General features: G+C 37.3%; 1 protein-coding gene across 8 annotated transcripts in view; it reads left to right on the top strand.

The window, feature by feature from the left end:
* grip1 (glutamate receptor interacting protein 1) overlaps nucleotides 1-16,689 on the top strand; it is an 80,591-nt gene that overhangs the window by 51,596 nt on the left and 12,306 nt on the right. For 7 of the 8 annotated variants that reach the window (XM_088072533.1, XM_088072536.1, XM_042511579.2 and 4 more), the window contains exons 5-19: nucleotides 964-1,047; nucleotides 1,121-1,196; nucleotides 1,293-1,438; nucleotides 2,335-2,482; nucleotides 3,522-3,691; nucleotides 6,334-6,471; nucleotides 6,584-6,733; nucleotides 7,362-7,548; nucleotides 7,808-7,953; nucleotides 9,997-10,077; nucleotides 10,439-10,508; nucleotides 12,000-12,145; nucleotides 14,196-14,340; nucleotides 15,447-15,586; nucleotides 16,438-16,635. In XM_088072533.1, the coding sequence (XP_087928659.1) occupies nucleotides 964-1,047; nucleotides 1,121-1,196; nucleotides 1,293-1,438; nucleotides 2,335-2,482; nucleotides 3,522-3,691; nucleotides 6,334-6,471; nucleotides 6,584-6,733; nucleotides 7,362-7,548; nucleotides 7,808-7,953; nucleotides 9,997-10,077; nucleotides 10,439-10,508; nucleotides 12,000-12,145; nucleotides 14,196-14,340; nucleotides 15,447-15,586; nucleotides 16,438-16,635 (2,025 nt within the window). The remainder of the gene's footprint in view (nucleotides 1-963; nucleotides 1,048-1,120; nucleotides 1,197-1,292; nucleotides 1,439-2,334; nucleotides 2,483-3,521; nucleotides 3,692-6,333; nucleotides 6,472-6,583; nucleotides 6,734-7,361; nucleotides 7,549-7,807; nucleotides 7,954-9,996; nucleotides 10,078-10,438; nucleotides 10,509-11,999; nucleotides 12,146-14,195; nucleotides 14,341-15,446; nucleotides 15,587-16,437; nucleotides 16,636-16,689) is intronic. The other variant, XM_088072535.1, reaches the window with a different exon arrangement.

Genomic DNA, 16,689 nt, shown 5'->3' with positions numbered 1-16,689 from the left:
TTATTACGTTCAAACTGATTAGTGCAAAAATAAAAATGCTCCATTTAAACCCATTCAGACTGCGATTTTTGATCCCACAGCCATCAAAACATAAAAGCATGCATTGTATTATTTCTGGGTGTCATTCTGGGCTTTTGGATTGGAATTGACGTCATTTTTACCATATTTGGCATATGGAGAAAATACAGGCTGCTTCCACTATGTGCACTGTCACAATCAATGTTACTTTTTTAATCTAAAAACATAGTGACATCATGAGGATATTTATAAAGAGGACTAATGTTGGTTAAAAAAAATCAACTCAGTGAAAGTAGAAAATCATATCAATGTATAATATTTTTTACAGCCTGGCTCTGAAGTGCATTTTGTATGCAGAGCTGTATGAGTGAGTATTTGTCACTGCACAAAAAATAATAATGTATAAAAATCTGTGCTGCTGCTAATCATTGACATATCCCAGACTGTGATAATAATAAAAAATCAACTTTGCATGTAGTATATTGAGAATAATATTTGATATTTATGATTAGGACCGATGGTTAAAAAATAGATTCAATGAATGTGGAAAATAATATTAATGTATAATGTTTTTTAAAGCTTGATTTTGAAAAGTGATACGAGTGTGTGTAATATTAAAGCGGGCCCTAAGGGTTGAAGCGCTTTTTCTTGAGTATTTCCATTTTATGCCACTTTTTACTTCTGTACTACATCTCATAGGTAAACATTGATAAATATAAACATCGGATATAATCGAAAACCTCTGAAAGAAAGTTTGCTGCACTCTTGACCTCGGTCAGGTTTTGAGTAGAGAACTTTTATTTGCAGTATTTTCACAGTGTGGTATTAGTACTTTTACTCAAGAAAAGGACCTGAATCCTTCCTCCACATGTGTATTAGGAGTTGTACTCAGTGTTGTGGAGGTCAGAGGTGATGCTGATGCGTCGTTGCTGTGGTGTGTTGCAGCGGTGCAGGGGTCAGGCGTCATGTTCAAGAACGTGGAAGTCACGCTTCACAAAGAGGGAAACAGCTTCGGCTTCGTCATCAGAGGTGAGTAGAGCTCAGTGTGTGTGTGTGTGTGTGTGTGTAGAGATAAATACATGATTGTGTGTTTTTTTTGCAGGTGGCGCTCATGAAGACAGGAACAAGTCACGCCCGATCGTCATTACAACCATCAGGCCAGGTGGTCCGGCTGACAGGTGGGTGACCTCTGCCCTCTCTGTCCATCTTGAGGGTTTGTTTTGTCCCTCAGGAGCCTCTGTAGAAACTGATAACTGCCCTTTCTTTTTCTCCAGGGAAGGAACCATCAAGCCAGGCGACCGGTTGCTAAGCATCGACGGGATCCGTCTCCACGGCAGCACGTTATCAGAGGCCATGAGCATCCTGAAGCAGTGCGGGCAGGAAGCAACGCTGCTGCTCGAGTACGACGTCTCCGTGATGGGTCAGTTTAAACTCTGTTTAATACTCAATATTTACAGTAAAAATTGGACCAAAAAGCATTAGTCGATCAATGTGAAATTAATCAGCAACTATTTTAATAATCAATTGTATCATTTTAGAACAAAAACGCCGAAAATTTGATGATTCCAGCTTTTTAATTTGAGGGTTTTCCGCTTTTCTTTGTTTTGCACGAAAGTAAATATAAAATTGTTGGGTTTCGGACAGTTTGGACAATTGATTATTCTTCATGGTCTGATGTTCTATAGACCAAACAACCAGATGACAGACAAAATAATCAGCAATCAATAATCAGTAGTCATTTGTGTCAATTTGTGTCACTAATATCCGACGTTTTTGCGGGTCCATGAATGCATGAATCTTTTTATCTCCTTCGCAGCTGAATGTCACTCCTGAGGTGGATAATTGATCTGTTGACACATTCACAGCTGATCAGATCGATAGATGAGAAGAGGTATTTGCAGATTTTTGTAGGTGTAGGTGTACGTTTGTAGGCCCAGCAGAGTGAACGGTTTAGTTTCACTTTTAAAGCGCCTGATGTTCTGCTGCGCGTCTGCCTCTACTGCGCTGTACATAACCTGACGGTGTTTTAATATGGCTCTTAATTAACGTCCAGCTCCACTGAGACTATGGCGGGACAAATTGGACTATGGCGGTCTGCCATAGTCTTTGTTACTAATGGGAAAGACTGATGTAAATTTGAGTATCATCTGCATAATAATGATGGGAAATATTGTTATTGTGAAAATTGAATTTAGTTTAATAACATGTACAGAATTAACAAAAGAGGACCAAGAACTGAGCCCTGTGGAACTCCACAATAAGGTTTTATATTGTAAAAATATAAAAACTTTGTGTTTTTGTTGTTTCCTTTTTCAGATTCTGTTGCCACGGCGTCAGGGCCACTGCTGGTTGAGGTTGCCAAGGCGACAGGCTCCAGTCTGGGCGTGGCTTTGTCGACCTCCATGTTCTGCAGCAAGCAGGTCATCATCATCGACAAGGTCAAACCAGCCAGCATAGCAGACAGGTACCTGACCTCTGACTCCTGCTTATACCCCAAAACAGGGTCATATCATCACATTTTTATTATTATTGTAATTTTTGTGTGTGTGTTTGTGTTTCAAAATTGGATTGTTACACTGCATCAACTTCATAATCTCATTTTTGTCGACAAAATAAATCTGCAGCTGCTTTGATTATCATTTAATGGTTTAAGGAAATGCCAAATCTAATATTTCAAGGTTGTAAAATGTGAGAATTTGGAGTTTGAGTTTAATATTTTGGGTTTTGAAAATATTGGACAAAACAATTGATGACCTTTGAAATCACTTCAGGCTCTAGGATTTTTTTAACAGGCTCTTTAAATTTTTTGTAGACCAAGCAATTAATTGAGGAAATTATCAGTAACAAACAATTGTTAAGTGCAACGCTGTCTTGTTTAAACTCCATTTGCTAAAAGTTTGTTAATAATTGGCTGTAATGTATTTTTTTTTTTTTACTAAGGGCTCAAAAGAGGGTCAAAAACATTCAAATATTAGTAAATGTAAAGCCCCTGGCGCATAGATCCGGTTTCTTTCTAAAACATTCGGGGCCAAAGCCTCGGACGTTAACAGGCCTAATGATGGCACTGTGTAACAGGTTGCTATAAATACATAAAGTAGGTGGATGGTATGACAGTATATATAAAGTACACACAGTGTATACAGTGTACTTGTATTTATATTAGATTTAGAGTTCAAATTCAGGTCGTGGTGAAAGTGGTCTTCAATGCTTCCAAAAGGATTATGTTTATCTTTGTGTAACCTTTCATATAATTTTGGCATAAATTAAATCGAATGTGTTCGGTCTACAAAGGCTGTTATATAAGCACAGACTTTGAATATATTTATGAACATAATTTCAAAAGCTCAAAATCTTTTTGAACCTTATGAGATTGAATTTATTACTCTTTTATTAACCTTTGCTAAAATTATATAAATTGAATATCAAAACGACCTCCTGACGAAAGCTATGTTTTCACTTGCTTTTCTACTTTTGCGTGTGTGTGTGTGTGTGTGTGTGTGCAGGTGTGGAGCTCTTCATGCAGGAGATCATATTCTGTCTGTTGATGGGAAGTCGATGGAGTTTTGTTCTCTGGCTGAAGCCACTCAGCTGCTCTCCGCCTCCTGTCAGACCGTCCGCATGGAGATCCTGCCACAGCACCAGACCCGACCGGCCCTGAACGCACCACAGCAGGGTAGAAACCAAAACATTCCCACTCCTAATTTGTTAAAACTAGTGTTGGCCCTCAGTGTGTGACACTGACACACGCAGGCACACTTTAACGCACCGGGCGGCTTGTTAGCGTATGTATTCAGGGCTTGTAAGGTCATGAAAAACCTGGAAAAGTCATGGAATTGGCAAATAGGAAAATTTCAGATGTGGAAAAGTTGTGGGAAAACTGAATGTACCCTGAAGGTTTTGGAAAAGCCATGGAAATCTGTTTCACAAGCCTTTTATAAGAAGACATGATGTGTTTAAGGACAGTCAGAAATTTTAAAATCCAACGCTAATTTTTGTTTTTACACTTTCTGGCTGTGATAAATGGTGTCATTTCTGGTGATTTTTTTTGAAAATGAAAAAAAAAAATTTTTTAAAGGTAACATTGGAAAGCTTTTTTTCAATTTCATTTTTTACATAAATCACCAAAAATAAAACCCCAAAAAACCTTCAAAGAAATGCTTATGAACCCTGATAGTGTCTTTTCAAAATAAAGTACAATATAAACATATTGAACGCACCACAACATAGTATTAAATCAGTCTGTATATTCATGTTTAAATTAAATATAGGGTGCTGCTACTGAGTGTCAATCAAGAAGTGATAAAAAAATAAAGTTTAAATGCGTTCTGGGCTTTTGTTATAACCCTCAGCACGCTTCAGTGTTTTTTAGCTCAGCAGACGTTCAGGCATATTTTTATTCATTTTTTTAACTCTTATTTGTTAATTTTTTTGTACACAAATATAAACAATATGCAGAGGAGGATTCGGATGATAAGCCTGTTTATCCAACAGCAGAAGGGCAGCAATCTGTTCAACAGACGCGGCGATGATAAAATACATTTCTCTGCCAAATAAGAAAGAATGGTTAACAAACACCACGAGTCTGATTTAGAAACATCCTCAGGGACAAAACAGAGAGAGAGTGTCTCTGCGTGTCTTTTCGGATCAGGTCACAGGAGCAAAACAGTTTAACTGAACGCACAAGACTCAAAACAAGTTAGTGACAGACTCAGAGTCTCAGAGTCTGTAGTAGCTCTGAGAGAAAAACTGTAGAGTGATGAAAAAGTACCTTTACTTTTCTAGTACCTTTAATTCTGCCTTCTTCTGATTATACTTTCATTTATACACGGGGGCCACTTCTGAAAAATGACAGGAGGCCAGGGGCCAGTCGCAGCAGCCCCGTACATATTTCAAGGAATTTAGGACATTTCGAGGATTTTAGAACATTTCTGGGATTTTAGGACATTTCTGGGATTTTAGGACATTTCTAGGATTATATCACGTTTCTCAGATTTTAGGACATTTCTAGGATTTTAGGATGTTTCTCGGATTTCAGGACATTTTAGGATATTTCTAGGATTCTAGGACATTTCTTGGATTTTAGGATGTTTCTGGGTTTTCGGACGTTTCTCAGACTTTAGGACATTTCCGGGATTTTAGGACATTTCTAGGATTAAAGGAGGTTTCTAGGATTTCAGGACATTTCTGGGATTATATCACATTTCTCAGATTTTAGGACATTTCCCTGATTTTAGGATGTTTCTTGGATTTCAGGTCATTTTAGGATATTTCTAGGTTTCTAGGACATTTCTTGGATTTTAGGACGTTTTTATGGATTTTAAGACATTTCTAGGATTTTAGGGCATTTGTAGGATTTTACAATAAGAAGTTTCTGGGATTTCAGGACATTTCTGGGATTATATCACATTTCTCAGATTTTAGGACATTTCCCTGATTTTAGGATGTTTCTTGGATTCCAGGACATTTCTAAGATTTTAGGACGTTTTTATGGATTTTAAGACATTTCTAGGATTTTAGGGCATTTGTAGGATTTTTTGTAGGTTTGTACAGGTAAGATTTATAGGCATTTGTATGTTTGTAGGTAAGATGTTTCCGGGTTTTCGGATGTTTCTCAGACTTTAGGACACTTCTGGGATTTAAGGATGTTTCTTGGATTTTAGGACATTTTTAGGATTTTAAGAAATTTGCTGGATTTCAGGACATGTCTGGCATTTTAGGATGTTTTTTTTTTTAATTTTAGGACGTTTCTAGGATTTTGGGATGTTTCTAGGATTTTAGGACCATTTTAGGATTTTAGGACGTTTCTAGTATTTCAGGACTATTTTCGGGTTTTAGGAGTGTTCTCAGCTGACGCCATCCAGTGGTGTAAAGGTGGCGTATGGCGTTGAGATCTTACACAGAAAGCACTGCAGTATTTGGTGGTATTTGAAGACTTTGGAAAGAGAACGAGCTGGTTTGTCAGGCTACAGCGTGTGTGTGTCTGATTCGACGCAGATTTAAAACTCGGCTTTACTCGACATGTTTTAAAACAGGAAACGTTTTCGCCGCAGGCGTCTTTACGGTGATGTTTCATGTGTTTTCTGCAGTAAAGGACATGAATACTTGTTGCACGTGTGGGACCCTGAACGCATCACAACACAATGATCTCACATGGAAATAATTTATCAAATGAAAATGAACATATAAAAGATTACATAAATAAGATGTGATCTTTTATACAGCTGTGGTGCATGCAGCTCTGACCTCTGACCTTTGACCTTTCCTCCTGTCTTAACCTAAATACCCTCCTCTGTGTGTGTGTTTGTGTGCGCGCAGTCAAGGTGCAGCGTAGTCCCCGCCCCCTCCCCTGGGAGACCGGAGGCTCCGCCCCCATCCTCCCCCCCTACCACTACAACACGTACCACCCTGACCAATCAGCTGCCAGGTCGCACAACCGCCATACAAACAACCCTCGTACGTCCCGCCTCTCTCTCTCTCACTTCCTGTGGTGTGATGTTTTCTCGTCAGAGTGAGACCTCTTCTCTTCACCCTCATCTTCATCTTCATCGTCTCTCTCTCTCTGCAGCGCTCAGCCACTCGTTCTCGCCCGGCTCCATGTCGGCCTACAGCCTCTCGTCCCTCAACATGAGCACGCTGCCCAGGAACATGTATCCCACGAGTCCACGGGGCACGCTGATGAGGAGGAAGGCCAAGAAGAAGGACTTCAAGAGCTCCTGTTAGTATTTTTTACTGTGGTATCAGTACTTTTACTTGGACCTATATTTACATCAAAAAAAAAAAAAAAAAAAAAAAAAGCAGAAGAAACCCAAAGCAGACACAAATTCAGTCCAATGTGTAAAAAAAAATTAAAAACATGAAACTAAACTAAATTAAATTAAATTAGATTAAATTAGATTAAATTAGATTAAACTTGCGTACTGCTGCTCATCTTTAAAATGTTGTATTTTCCTTGATTTTATGCATTTTATATACTCTATTTTTATGCTTATTTTAATTTTTTATCTTGATTTTATCTGACTTTTACTAGTATTATCAAGTGGATTTTATCCATTTGAAGATGCATTTTATGTGTTCTGATTTTATTTTGTTTTTACGTGCAGGTTTTATTACGTCTTTTGTCTTTTATGTGTCTCTGATGTGAAGCTCTTGGTGCATTTAATTTATTTCTCGTAAAGCACGTTGGGCTTCATTTCTTTTATAAAAGGTGCCACACAGATAAAGTTTATTATTGTTATTATTAAATTAAATAAAATAACATTCAATTAAACAAAAAAACCAGAATAAAATAAAATAAAATATGATGCTTATTAACGGCTCATCTTGTCGCTCTTTCTCTCTGTCAGTGTCTCTGGCGTCCAGCACCGTGGGTCTCGCCGGTCAGGTCGTTCACACGGAAACAACGGAGGTGACGTTGCTAGGCGACGGCATCATGGGGTTCGGCCTGCAGCTGCAGGGTGGAGTCTTCGCCACGGAAACGCTCTCCTCGCCACCACTCATCGCTTACATCGACCCTGACAGCCCCGCAGAGAGGTAACGAGACCAAACATGATACAGCAGTACTGCAATGGTACTTTGCTTACCAATATTAAAAAATACATATTGTACTTAATGTATATTTCACCTGACAAAATAAAACATGAAAACGAGATAATTTAAATAGGAGGCAAAAAATGAATACTAAGAAGCCCTGACCTCTGTTCTGTGTGTGTGTGTGTGTGTGTGTGTGTGTGTGTGTGTGTGTGTGTGTGTGTGTGTGTGTGTGTGTGTGTGTGTGTGTGTGTGTGTTCAGGTGTGGTATCCTGCAGATCGGCGACAGGATTTTGTCCATAAATGGAGTTCCTACTGAAGACTCGACTCTGGAGGAAACCAATCAGCTGCTCAGAGACTCGTCCATCACGGCTCAGCTCACTCTGGAGATCGAGTTCGACGTGGCCGGTAACCTCACACACACACACACACACACACACACACACACACACACCTGGGAAATTTCCTCCGAGTTTCGATTGGAGCTGCGATAGTTTTTAAAAATAAATTTACCTGAAGTCGGTATTTTAGACCCTAAAGCCAACAAACGGTGATTAAAATGCTCCAAAAAACCATTTTCATGCCAAATCCAACATCCTGTTCTGAACTATCGTACTGTATATCATTTTTAAGATTTATTTGATTCTATTGCGCCTTATTTTGTTGCTGCTGCTGCGATGTGAGCAGCTGTAATGTTTCATTTTTGTTTGGTTCAGGGTTAGTTTTCTTTGATTTCCTGCTACAGAAACAAAGAACAAAACATTTTTATTGATAAAGCAAACAAAAACAAATGGCCTCAATGCTTGCATTAATTTTTTATAATTTTATATTTTTCTCATGAAGTGCTGCAATAATGTTTCTCGGTTATTCCAGATTTTTAAAATTATTTTATTGTACTTTATTTACTGATTTATTGACTCAGTGTTTTATTTAAATATTCATTATTCAATTATCAGCGAGACCTTTTTGTTCTTTTCATGTGTTTGCAAGACTGGAATGACGATAAAGAATCCTTAATCCTCGATCCTTGATCTGAACCCGTACAGGTCCTGGGTCAGGTCCCGGGTCAGGTCTCGGGTCAGGTCTCGGGTCAGGTCCCGGGTCAGGTCCCGGGTCAGGTCTCGGGTCTTTTTCTTAAAAGAAACACACAAAGTTTTGACGAATGTTCATTTTTATTTGGTTTAGGTTTCTTGTTTTTCTCTTTTTTTGTCTTAGATTTTGTTTAATTTTTGTCTTCTGCGAGACAAACCGGCAGTCTGGTGTCTGCGTCCCTCAGTCTGTGTTTACTTCTTCTTCTGTGGTGTCTCGCTGTAATCTGTCCACCTACGCCTGAGCTCAATAAAACAACATGTTGTCATCAGTGACTCACGACTGACGCTGTGAGAAATCGCAGCATCTCCAGCGACATGAGCAGCGTATATGGCCAAAAGTATGTGGACACCGGTCTGGTTCCAGCACTCTGAACTGCTGCACATATCTCAGATTTAATTACAGATAAATATGTTTGGTTTGGGGCTCGCTGATGAAAAAACTACTGAGACAATCAGGCGGATTTATAAAAATACTCGCACAACGACAGAGAAAAATAGAGAAAAACAACTCTTAAATTTAATGATGTCAGGTGGAAAAAAAGGTCGCTCTCTACTGAACAACAAAACAAAATAACTCACGGGCTCATGAGTTTGAAAGGCATGTTTCTTATAAACAAAATGTTTTTATAAACAAAAATTTCAATAAAAGAAATTTAAATAAAAATCACTCTTTTTTTTCTTTAAAATTGGCCAGAAATAAAAAACAAAACAAAAAAAGTTGCTTTTTTAAAAAAAAAAACACATGATTTTCAAACATGCATGTTTTCTATAAACATCGCCAAAAAACTAAAAAGAATAAAAAGTAGCCACACATTTTTAAAGAACAGAAATTGCCATTTTTCTTTAAAAAATCACAAAAAAAATGTTTTAAATCCCCAAAAATTATTAAAGAAAAAAAATCCTTGTTTTATTTTTTAAAAATGGCAGTAAAAGAAACGGGGAACAAAATTCAGCCTTTTAAATTAATATGCTCCTCCCCTAAATAAAAAACATAAGTCCCTCCTCAGTGCTTAAAAACCGCCCCCTCCCCTTTCATAAATAAAAAACAGTCCCTAATTTATATTTAAATATTCAGTTTTAATCTTGTTCTGAATTCATTATTTCTTTAAAATATTATATATTATGTAAAAACTGTATTATATAGTGATGAAGGAGAACTGATAAGGAGCATCGACAGACAATTCAGAGAATATTTGCATCATAATCATGGAAAAATCATGAAAATTTATTGGTAAAAAATCTGTATGAATCCTGTTTATTCATAGGAACATGAACCACGAAATGTTCCTAACATGAAAAATGCGTAAAACCGTCTCCGTGTGTCTCTTCGTGTCTCTTCGTGTCTCTTTTTGTCTCTCAGAGTCGGTGATTCCCAGTTCAGGAACGTTTCACGTGAAGCTCCCGAAGAAACCCGGAGTGGAGCTCGGAATCACCATCAGCTGTGAGTGAAGACGCAACAGTAAAAAAACAACAAGTTATTAGTAAATACATTAAAAAATACGCTAATGTGTACTTTGAGTATGCACGTCATAGTTTTGTTGATTTCATCTCTAACTTGGTGTTGCATCGTGTGCACGCATCCAAGTTTTATCCTGAATGAATGATTGCATCACCGCGTGTGACACACATTTGTCAGTTCAATATTAAATGACCTGCTTTGATTTCATTTTTCCTTTTTAACATTTAATCTCGCGGAGTAGAAGTGGAGTAAACAAGCTGAATAATTTACTGTTTTCTGTTTTGAACTTTTTCTCTCTGTGTGAAATCATCCGTAACCCGTCCGTCTCTCCGTCCGTCTGCAGCTCCGTCCAACAGGAAACCAGGTGATCCTCTGATCATCTCCGACATCAAGAAAGGCAGCGTCGCACACAGGTACGCACACAAAAACATTTTAACCATTTATTTTTGTCCACGTTGAGAAAACAGGTACAAGGACGCAACCATTAACCCTTTTTAAATGTCAGAAAACTGGCTCGATTTCTTTCAAAAAGTGAGCACCGTAACAAGAAATGACACGAAAATTAGCTGGAATTTTTTTAGAAGTTACAAGAAAATTACCAACGAAAAATACAAAAACTAAAAATTACAAAAAGAAATTACTAAGATAAAAATAAATAAATAAATCTTAATCTGGAAAGTAACTATAGTCATCAGATAAATGTAATGATGTATAAAGTAATAGAAAGTAGAAATACTCAAGTCAAGTACAAGTACTTAAAAACTATGTGCAGTACTTTGTAAATGTACTTAGTTACTTTCTGTCAGTGCAGCTGTGCTGAAGCTCGGTCAGCTGTCTGTAGTCGCTTAATTAGGCTAACAGTCCAGGTCAGCGTGTGTGTGTGTGTGTGTGTGTGTGTGTGTGTGTGTGTGTGTGTGTTTTGTAGGTCATGTGTTTTGGTTTGTTAAGCAGAAAATGTGAGTTAAAGGTCTTCTGTCAGCAGGTAGCATCTGCTCACTGTATGTTTTTTTTATACAGTCAGCACGTTTACATGATGTAAGAAAACGTGGAAATATTTCGTTAGTCCGACTAAAACTGGACTTTTAAAATATAAATATAAACACGTGTAAACATGTTAGTCTGAGTCAAATTTATAATTTCTAGACGTCGGACTAACACACCGTTATAATGCAGTTGGAAGTCGAGCTGTTTCATCGTGTGAACTCCTCAGTCGCTCTTCGTCACCGCGCCGGCCTCCTCGGTGTTTAGGGATAGGGACTGTTCGTTACTTATTAGGGTGGAAGAGGTGCTGCAAAACGGGTCAGTCATTAAAAAAAAAAAAAGAAAAAAGGAGAGCACTGAAGAAAAAACTTGTGTTTTTATTTTTTTTTAATTTTTTTGACAATAATTTCATTGGGTTTTCAAAAATTATACCAACAAAGAGATGGTAAATTAAAAAAAAGAATAAAAAAATTAGCACTGATGTGTTATTAATTATTTTTTATTGACAATAATCATAATTTTTCGACTGAAGTGAGGGACATACAACTTGAAATGGTTGTACTTTTTATTTATTTTAAATAAATAAATTTTAAAAATTCACACTCCAGCGACCGCCGTTTTCTGATAAATAAAGTACAGTCCCACAACACGGAAGCTAAGCTAATGTGCTAACGTACTGCTGTGGACGGGGCCGCAGCAAAACATATTTTATCCACCTAAAAAAATCAACACGAATTTAAGTGTGCGCTATATTTGAATGTTTGCTCTTCTTTACCGACACAACAGCTGATGGAGGCAGCGGCAGAGCAGCAGCTCCGCCCGTCAGCAGAGTGAAATGAAGTGAAGTCTGGTGTTTTTTTGATAGTACGGCTTCAAATCGAATGGGTAGATAAAGTTTCTGTGTTCATGTTTTAATTTTTTAGGACGGGGACGTTGGAGCTCGGAGACAAGCTGCTGGCCATCGATAACATCCGCGTGGAGAACTGCTCGATGGAGGAGGCTGTTCAGATCCTGCAGCAGTGCGAGGAGCTCGTCAAACTCAAGATACGAAAAGACGAAGACAACTCAGGTTTGAAGTTTATCTGACCGCCATCGCTGCAGAGTAAAATCCTCATGCTAAATAAGAAAAACAAAATCTTAAGCGTCTTTTGTGCTGTAATTATCCATGTGGCCTCGTCGCCAAGAACACAGCAGGCAGAACAGTGACGAAGAGAAAAAACCTTTGAAACTTTAGCAAATTGGCTTAAATGCTTTCAATAACATGGGAAGAAAGAAATAAGTAGAAATAACCCCAAAATTAGCAATAAATTAGTAAAAAAAAAAAAAAAAAAATACTAGAAAATTTACCAGAAAATAAGCCAGAAAAAAACAAAACAAACATTAAAATAGAAAAAAAAGTAATTTAAAAATTATAATAATTTTGTAACATGATTTTAAATATGTAATTATAATTATTGTTTTTTCCTAGAAAAAATAAATTTCTAACTCTACTAATTTATTGCAATTTATGGCAAATTTCATACCAAGTTGCTTATTGACTTTTTTCAATGTTTTTGATAGAAATCGCACCAATCTGCTCATTAAAGGTTTAAATACATGTGAAAGGTGTCTGAAAGCAGCACAATTAAAACTGATGTCGCTCCAGGTTTCAAAGGGTTAATATCTGAGTCTTTTAGTGCGCTTCACTTCCCACCGACTCTCTGCAGTCACCAATAATGTCACGAATGTGTCACTGTGGCTGTGATGCTGAACTTTGTGAAGTGGACCGTTTTGGCAGTGAGGCTCATTTGCATAGAAAGGGCCTAATTTTGCTCCAAATTTATGCATATTACCTCATTTAAATACATGCAAATACCACAGAGCACCAAACGCTGCCTGGCAGCTCAGATTAAGGAGCATTTTACTCTTTGTGGGTGCTTTTGAGAATTACACAGTTTCTATTTGTCTTATTTGTGCAAAAGCTGCACAATCCTTCAATGAATTCATCCATCAGTGTGCTGCAGTGGTTCTCAACTCACGACCCGCGGGCCAAATCTGGACCCTGTTAAGTTGCCGGGTGGCCCCAAAACCATTTTCTAATTCCCAATGAAAATAAAGTGATTCACGCTTGGAATTACTTTTGTATTTTTAGTATACATAAGGTGCCAGAGAGCATAAAACAGCATCAAAATAAAGATCCTTCATCAAATCCTCCAGTGCCAGTGGAGGACCCCCCTGACAGAGGTCCTACCAAAGCCCTTAATGTCTTAAAATCCTAGAAATGTCCAAAACTCCTAAAAATGTCATAAAATCTAACAGTGTCCTAAAATCCTATAAATATCTTAAGATCCTGTAAGTGTCCTAAAATCCTAGAAATGTCCTAACATCCTACAAATGTACCAAAATCCTAGATGCGTCTTAAGTTCCTATAAAGGTCAAAAAATCATAGAAACGTCCTAAATCCTATAAATGCCCTAAAATCCTAAAACATCCTAAAATCTGAAAAACATCCCAAAGTCTGAAAAACATCCTAAAATAAGAAGAAAATGTCATAAAATCATAGGAAAAAAAATCATGTCATAAAATACAAGGAATGTGCTAATATCCAAAAATGTCATAAAATCCTAAAAATGTTCTGAAATCCAAAAAATGTCAGACAATCCCCAAAAAGCCCTAAAATCCTAGAAACATCCTAAAATCTGAAAAATGTATTAAAATCCTAAAAAAGTCCTGAAATACAAAAAATGTCGGAAAATTCCTAAAATCCTTGAACTGTCCCAAATTCCTATAAATGTCCTAAAAATTGAGATTCATCCTAAAATCCCTGAAATATCTTAAAATTCTAGAAATGTCCTTAAATCCTAGAAATTTTCGAAAATTTGAAAAATGTCCTAAAATAAAAAAAACCTAGAAATGTCCTAAAATAAAAAAAACACTAACCCTAAAATCTGAGAAATGTCCTTCAATCACAGTAACGTTTTAAAATCCGTGCAGCTTAAAGCAGGCTGGAGTCGAGACCCTTCAGTCCCTCGTTAACCCTTTAACTCCAGGTCTTTTTATTTTCCAGCATCTGTCCCATCATGCCGTGTGCTCACAGTGACCGCACCTGGTGTTGAATGAACCTTTATTGGTCGTTTCAGATGAACAGGAAGTGTCCGGCAGCATCATCTACACGGTGGAGCTGCAGAGGTACGGAGGCCCGCTGGGAATCACCATCTCAGGCACGGAGGAGCCCTTTGACCCCATCATCATCTCCTCACTGAGCAAAGGAGGGCTGGCTGAGAGGTACACACACACACACACACACACACACACACACACACACACACACACAAACACCTGTTTCATCACTTGACGCGCACATTAATCCTGGAGCATTTTCAAGATTTAAATCGTTAATTTGTCACGTTGTGTATGCAGTGATGTTTGATATATGTGATATACTGTTGAGGATGTGCTAAAATGCTAATATGCAATTATTATTAATTGCAATTAATATGCAATTTAAAAAATAATGGCTGAAATAAGAGTCAAAATAATAATGATGGAAATTTGAAAAAGGTGTTAGTTAAATAATTGTAAAAATATATGTACTATAAGTATTTAAATCTTGCAGTGTTCTTACTCTGTCACATGTATTATTATCATTATTATGATATAAATCATGTAATAAATATTTAAAAAGTCTTTGTTAATAAAACTTTTCAGAACAGTCTAAAATGTGATTCACAGTATAAAAAATTAGAAAAAATAATAACTTTTAATGAAATTTAAAACATTTTAGTGTCATTTTGAACATGAATACCTCCATTATATCTAACTCTTTAACAACCTGTTTATGTGTCAAATAAAATCACTTTTCTTAAACTTTATTGTGCATTAATGAAATTTAAAGATCAACAGTCTCAGATTTTTTCATATCAGAATAAAGTGGAGAATGTCGCCCTCTGCTGATAGTAATGAATAACTGTAATTTTATTACAGTTTAATATAATTTTCTTTATGATTACTTCTTATTTTGTAAATTTTAAAATTGAAATTTAACATCGTATTTTGAATTTATAATTGCAAATACTATATTGGTGTGGCACTTTTGTACCTTTCTGAGATACTGTTTAAAATTATGTTTTATTTCTTCTTTTTCTTTTTTAAATAATGTTATCAGGCGTGAGAGAAATAACTAAATAACTAACTAAATAACTAATTAACTAAATAATGTGCAACTGTTTACAGTAGGAGGATAATGTCAAATGTGTGAAAATAACCTGAGGACGCCCTAACTTTGCATGGATGTATATCTCTCTGTGTGTGTGTGTGTGTGTGTGTGTGTGTGTGTGTGTGTGTGTGTGTGTGTGTGTGTGTGTTTGTGTGTGTGTGTGTGTGTGTTGCAGGACCGGTGCGATCCATGTAGGCGATCGTATTCTGGCGATCAACAGCAGCAGTCTGAAGGGGAAACCTCTGAGCGAAGCCATCAGTCTGCTGCAACAAGCGGGAGAGACGGTCACACTGAAGATCAAGAAGCAGGGAGAGCGTACGTGTACACACACACACACACACACACACACACACACACACACACACACACACACACACACACACACAGACAGAGTTGATTTTATTTCAGGAAGTCCATGAATAAGCCTAAAATGTGATTGCTGCAATTTGCGTCAAAATGTGCAGACGCACTTTTAAATTCAGTGTGACCCAGACTTCTCCAGGATATAAATCTGTGACTCCCATCATGAATAAATATCAATAAATCTTAAAGAGGGAAAAAAATGCTCCCTTTGACTGCAGAATCATCATGATTTTAAGCTCTTTCCTTTTTTTTAAATATCTATGCTTTATCAAAATGTGTCAACATTAATGATATTTGTTCATGACTTGGGTAAATGTAATAACAGGAGTTTTTTATGGTCACAGCACCAGCTGAAATTAAATGATAGGAAAAAATGAAATAAATCTACGTAGAGTGGTAGTTCTCTCCATTTTTAGCTATTTACAGACTCATCCAGGCACACGATCAATGCCTCGTGATTTTTTTAATCGAATTATTTTTTAATTTTTTTTTATTTATGACTTTGACTACCACAGCTTCAAAAATACAGATCCTTCTCCAATTCGTACAATCATAATGCCTGTTTAATGCAGATTAAGTACAATTTTCAGAATAATTGCGTTTCTTTTCCTGTCTGTACATCGATGGCGCTTTATAATAATAAGCTGCTTATCATAAATGCTGCGTACTTAATGGTGATAATTTGTTAAAATGGGAACAAATTTAGGCGTAAAAACAGCCCACGTTGCCCAAAAACGTCTTTTAAACTAAGACAACAAACGAAACTAAACTGTAGTTTCTCACAGCGTTTTATCTTTGTTTAGTGTCGAGCCCAAAGTCCTGTGTGATTGGTCCAGGCCTGGGGGCGGGGCTTGTCCACGAGCATCAGGACGGGGTTGATGAGCCCGTCGTCATGGTAGCGCCTCTGTCAAGCCAGAGAGCGTTCAGCACGCTGCCGTCTGTCGACAGCGCCGTGGAGTCCTGGGACGGATCCAACGTGGACAGCAGCTTCACCACCCCGGGTACGAAACTGACCTTTGACCTTTGACCTCTGGTCTTTGATTCATTAAGACTGT

This window comes from Plectropomus leopardus, chromosome 22, assembly GCF_026936395.1.
Source record: "Plectropomus leopardus strain MGB_pleo_1.0 chromosome 22, ASM2693639v1, whole genome shotgun sequence".
NCBI lineage: Eukaryota > Metazoa > Chordata > Actinopteri > Perciformes > Serranidae > Plectropomus > Plectropomus leopardus.
This window is presented reverse-complemented; position numbering and strand designations above follow the sequence as displayed.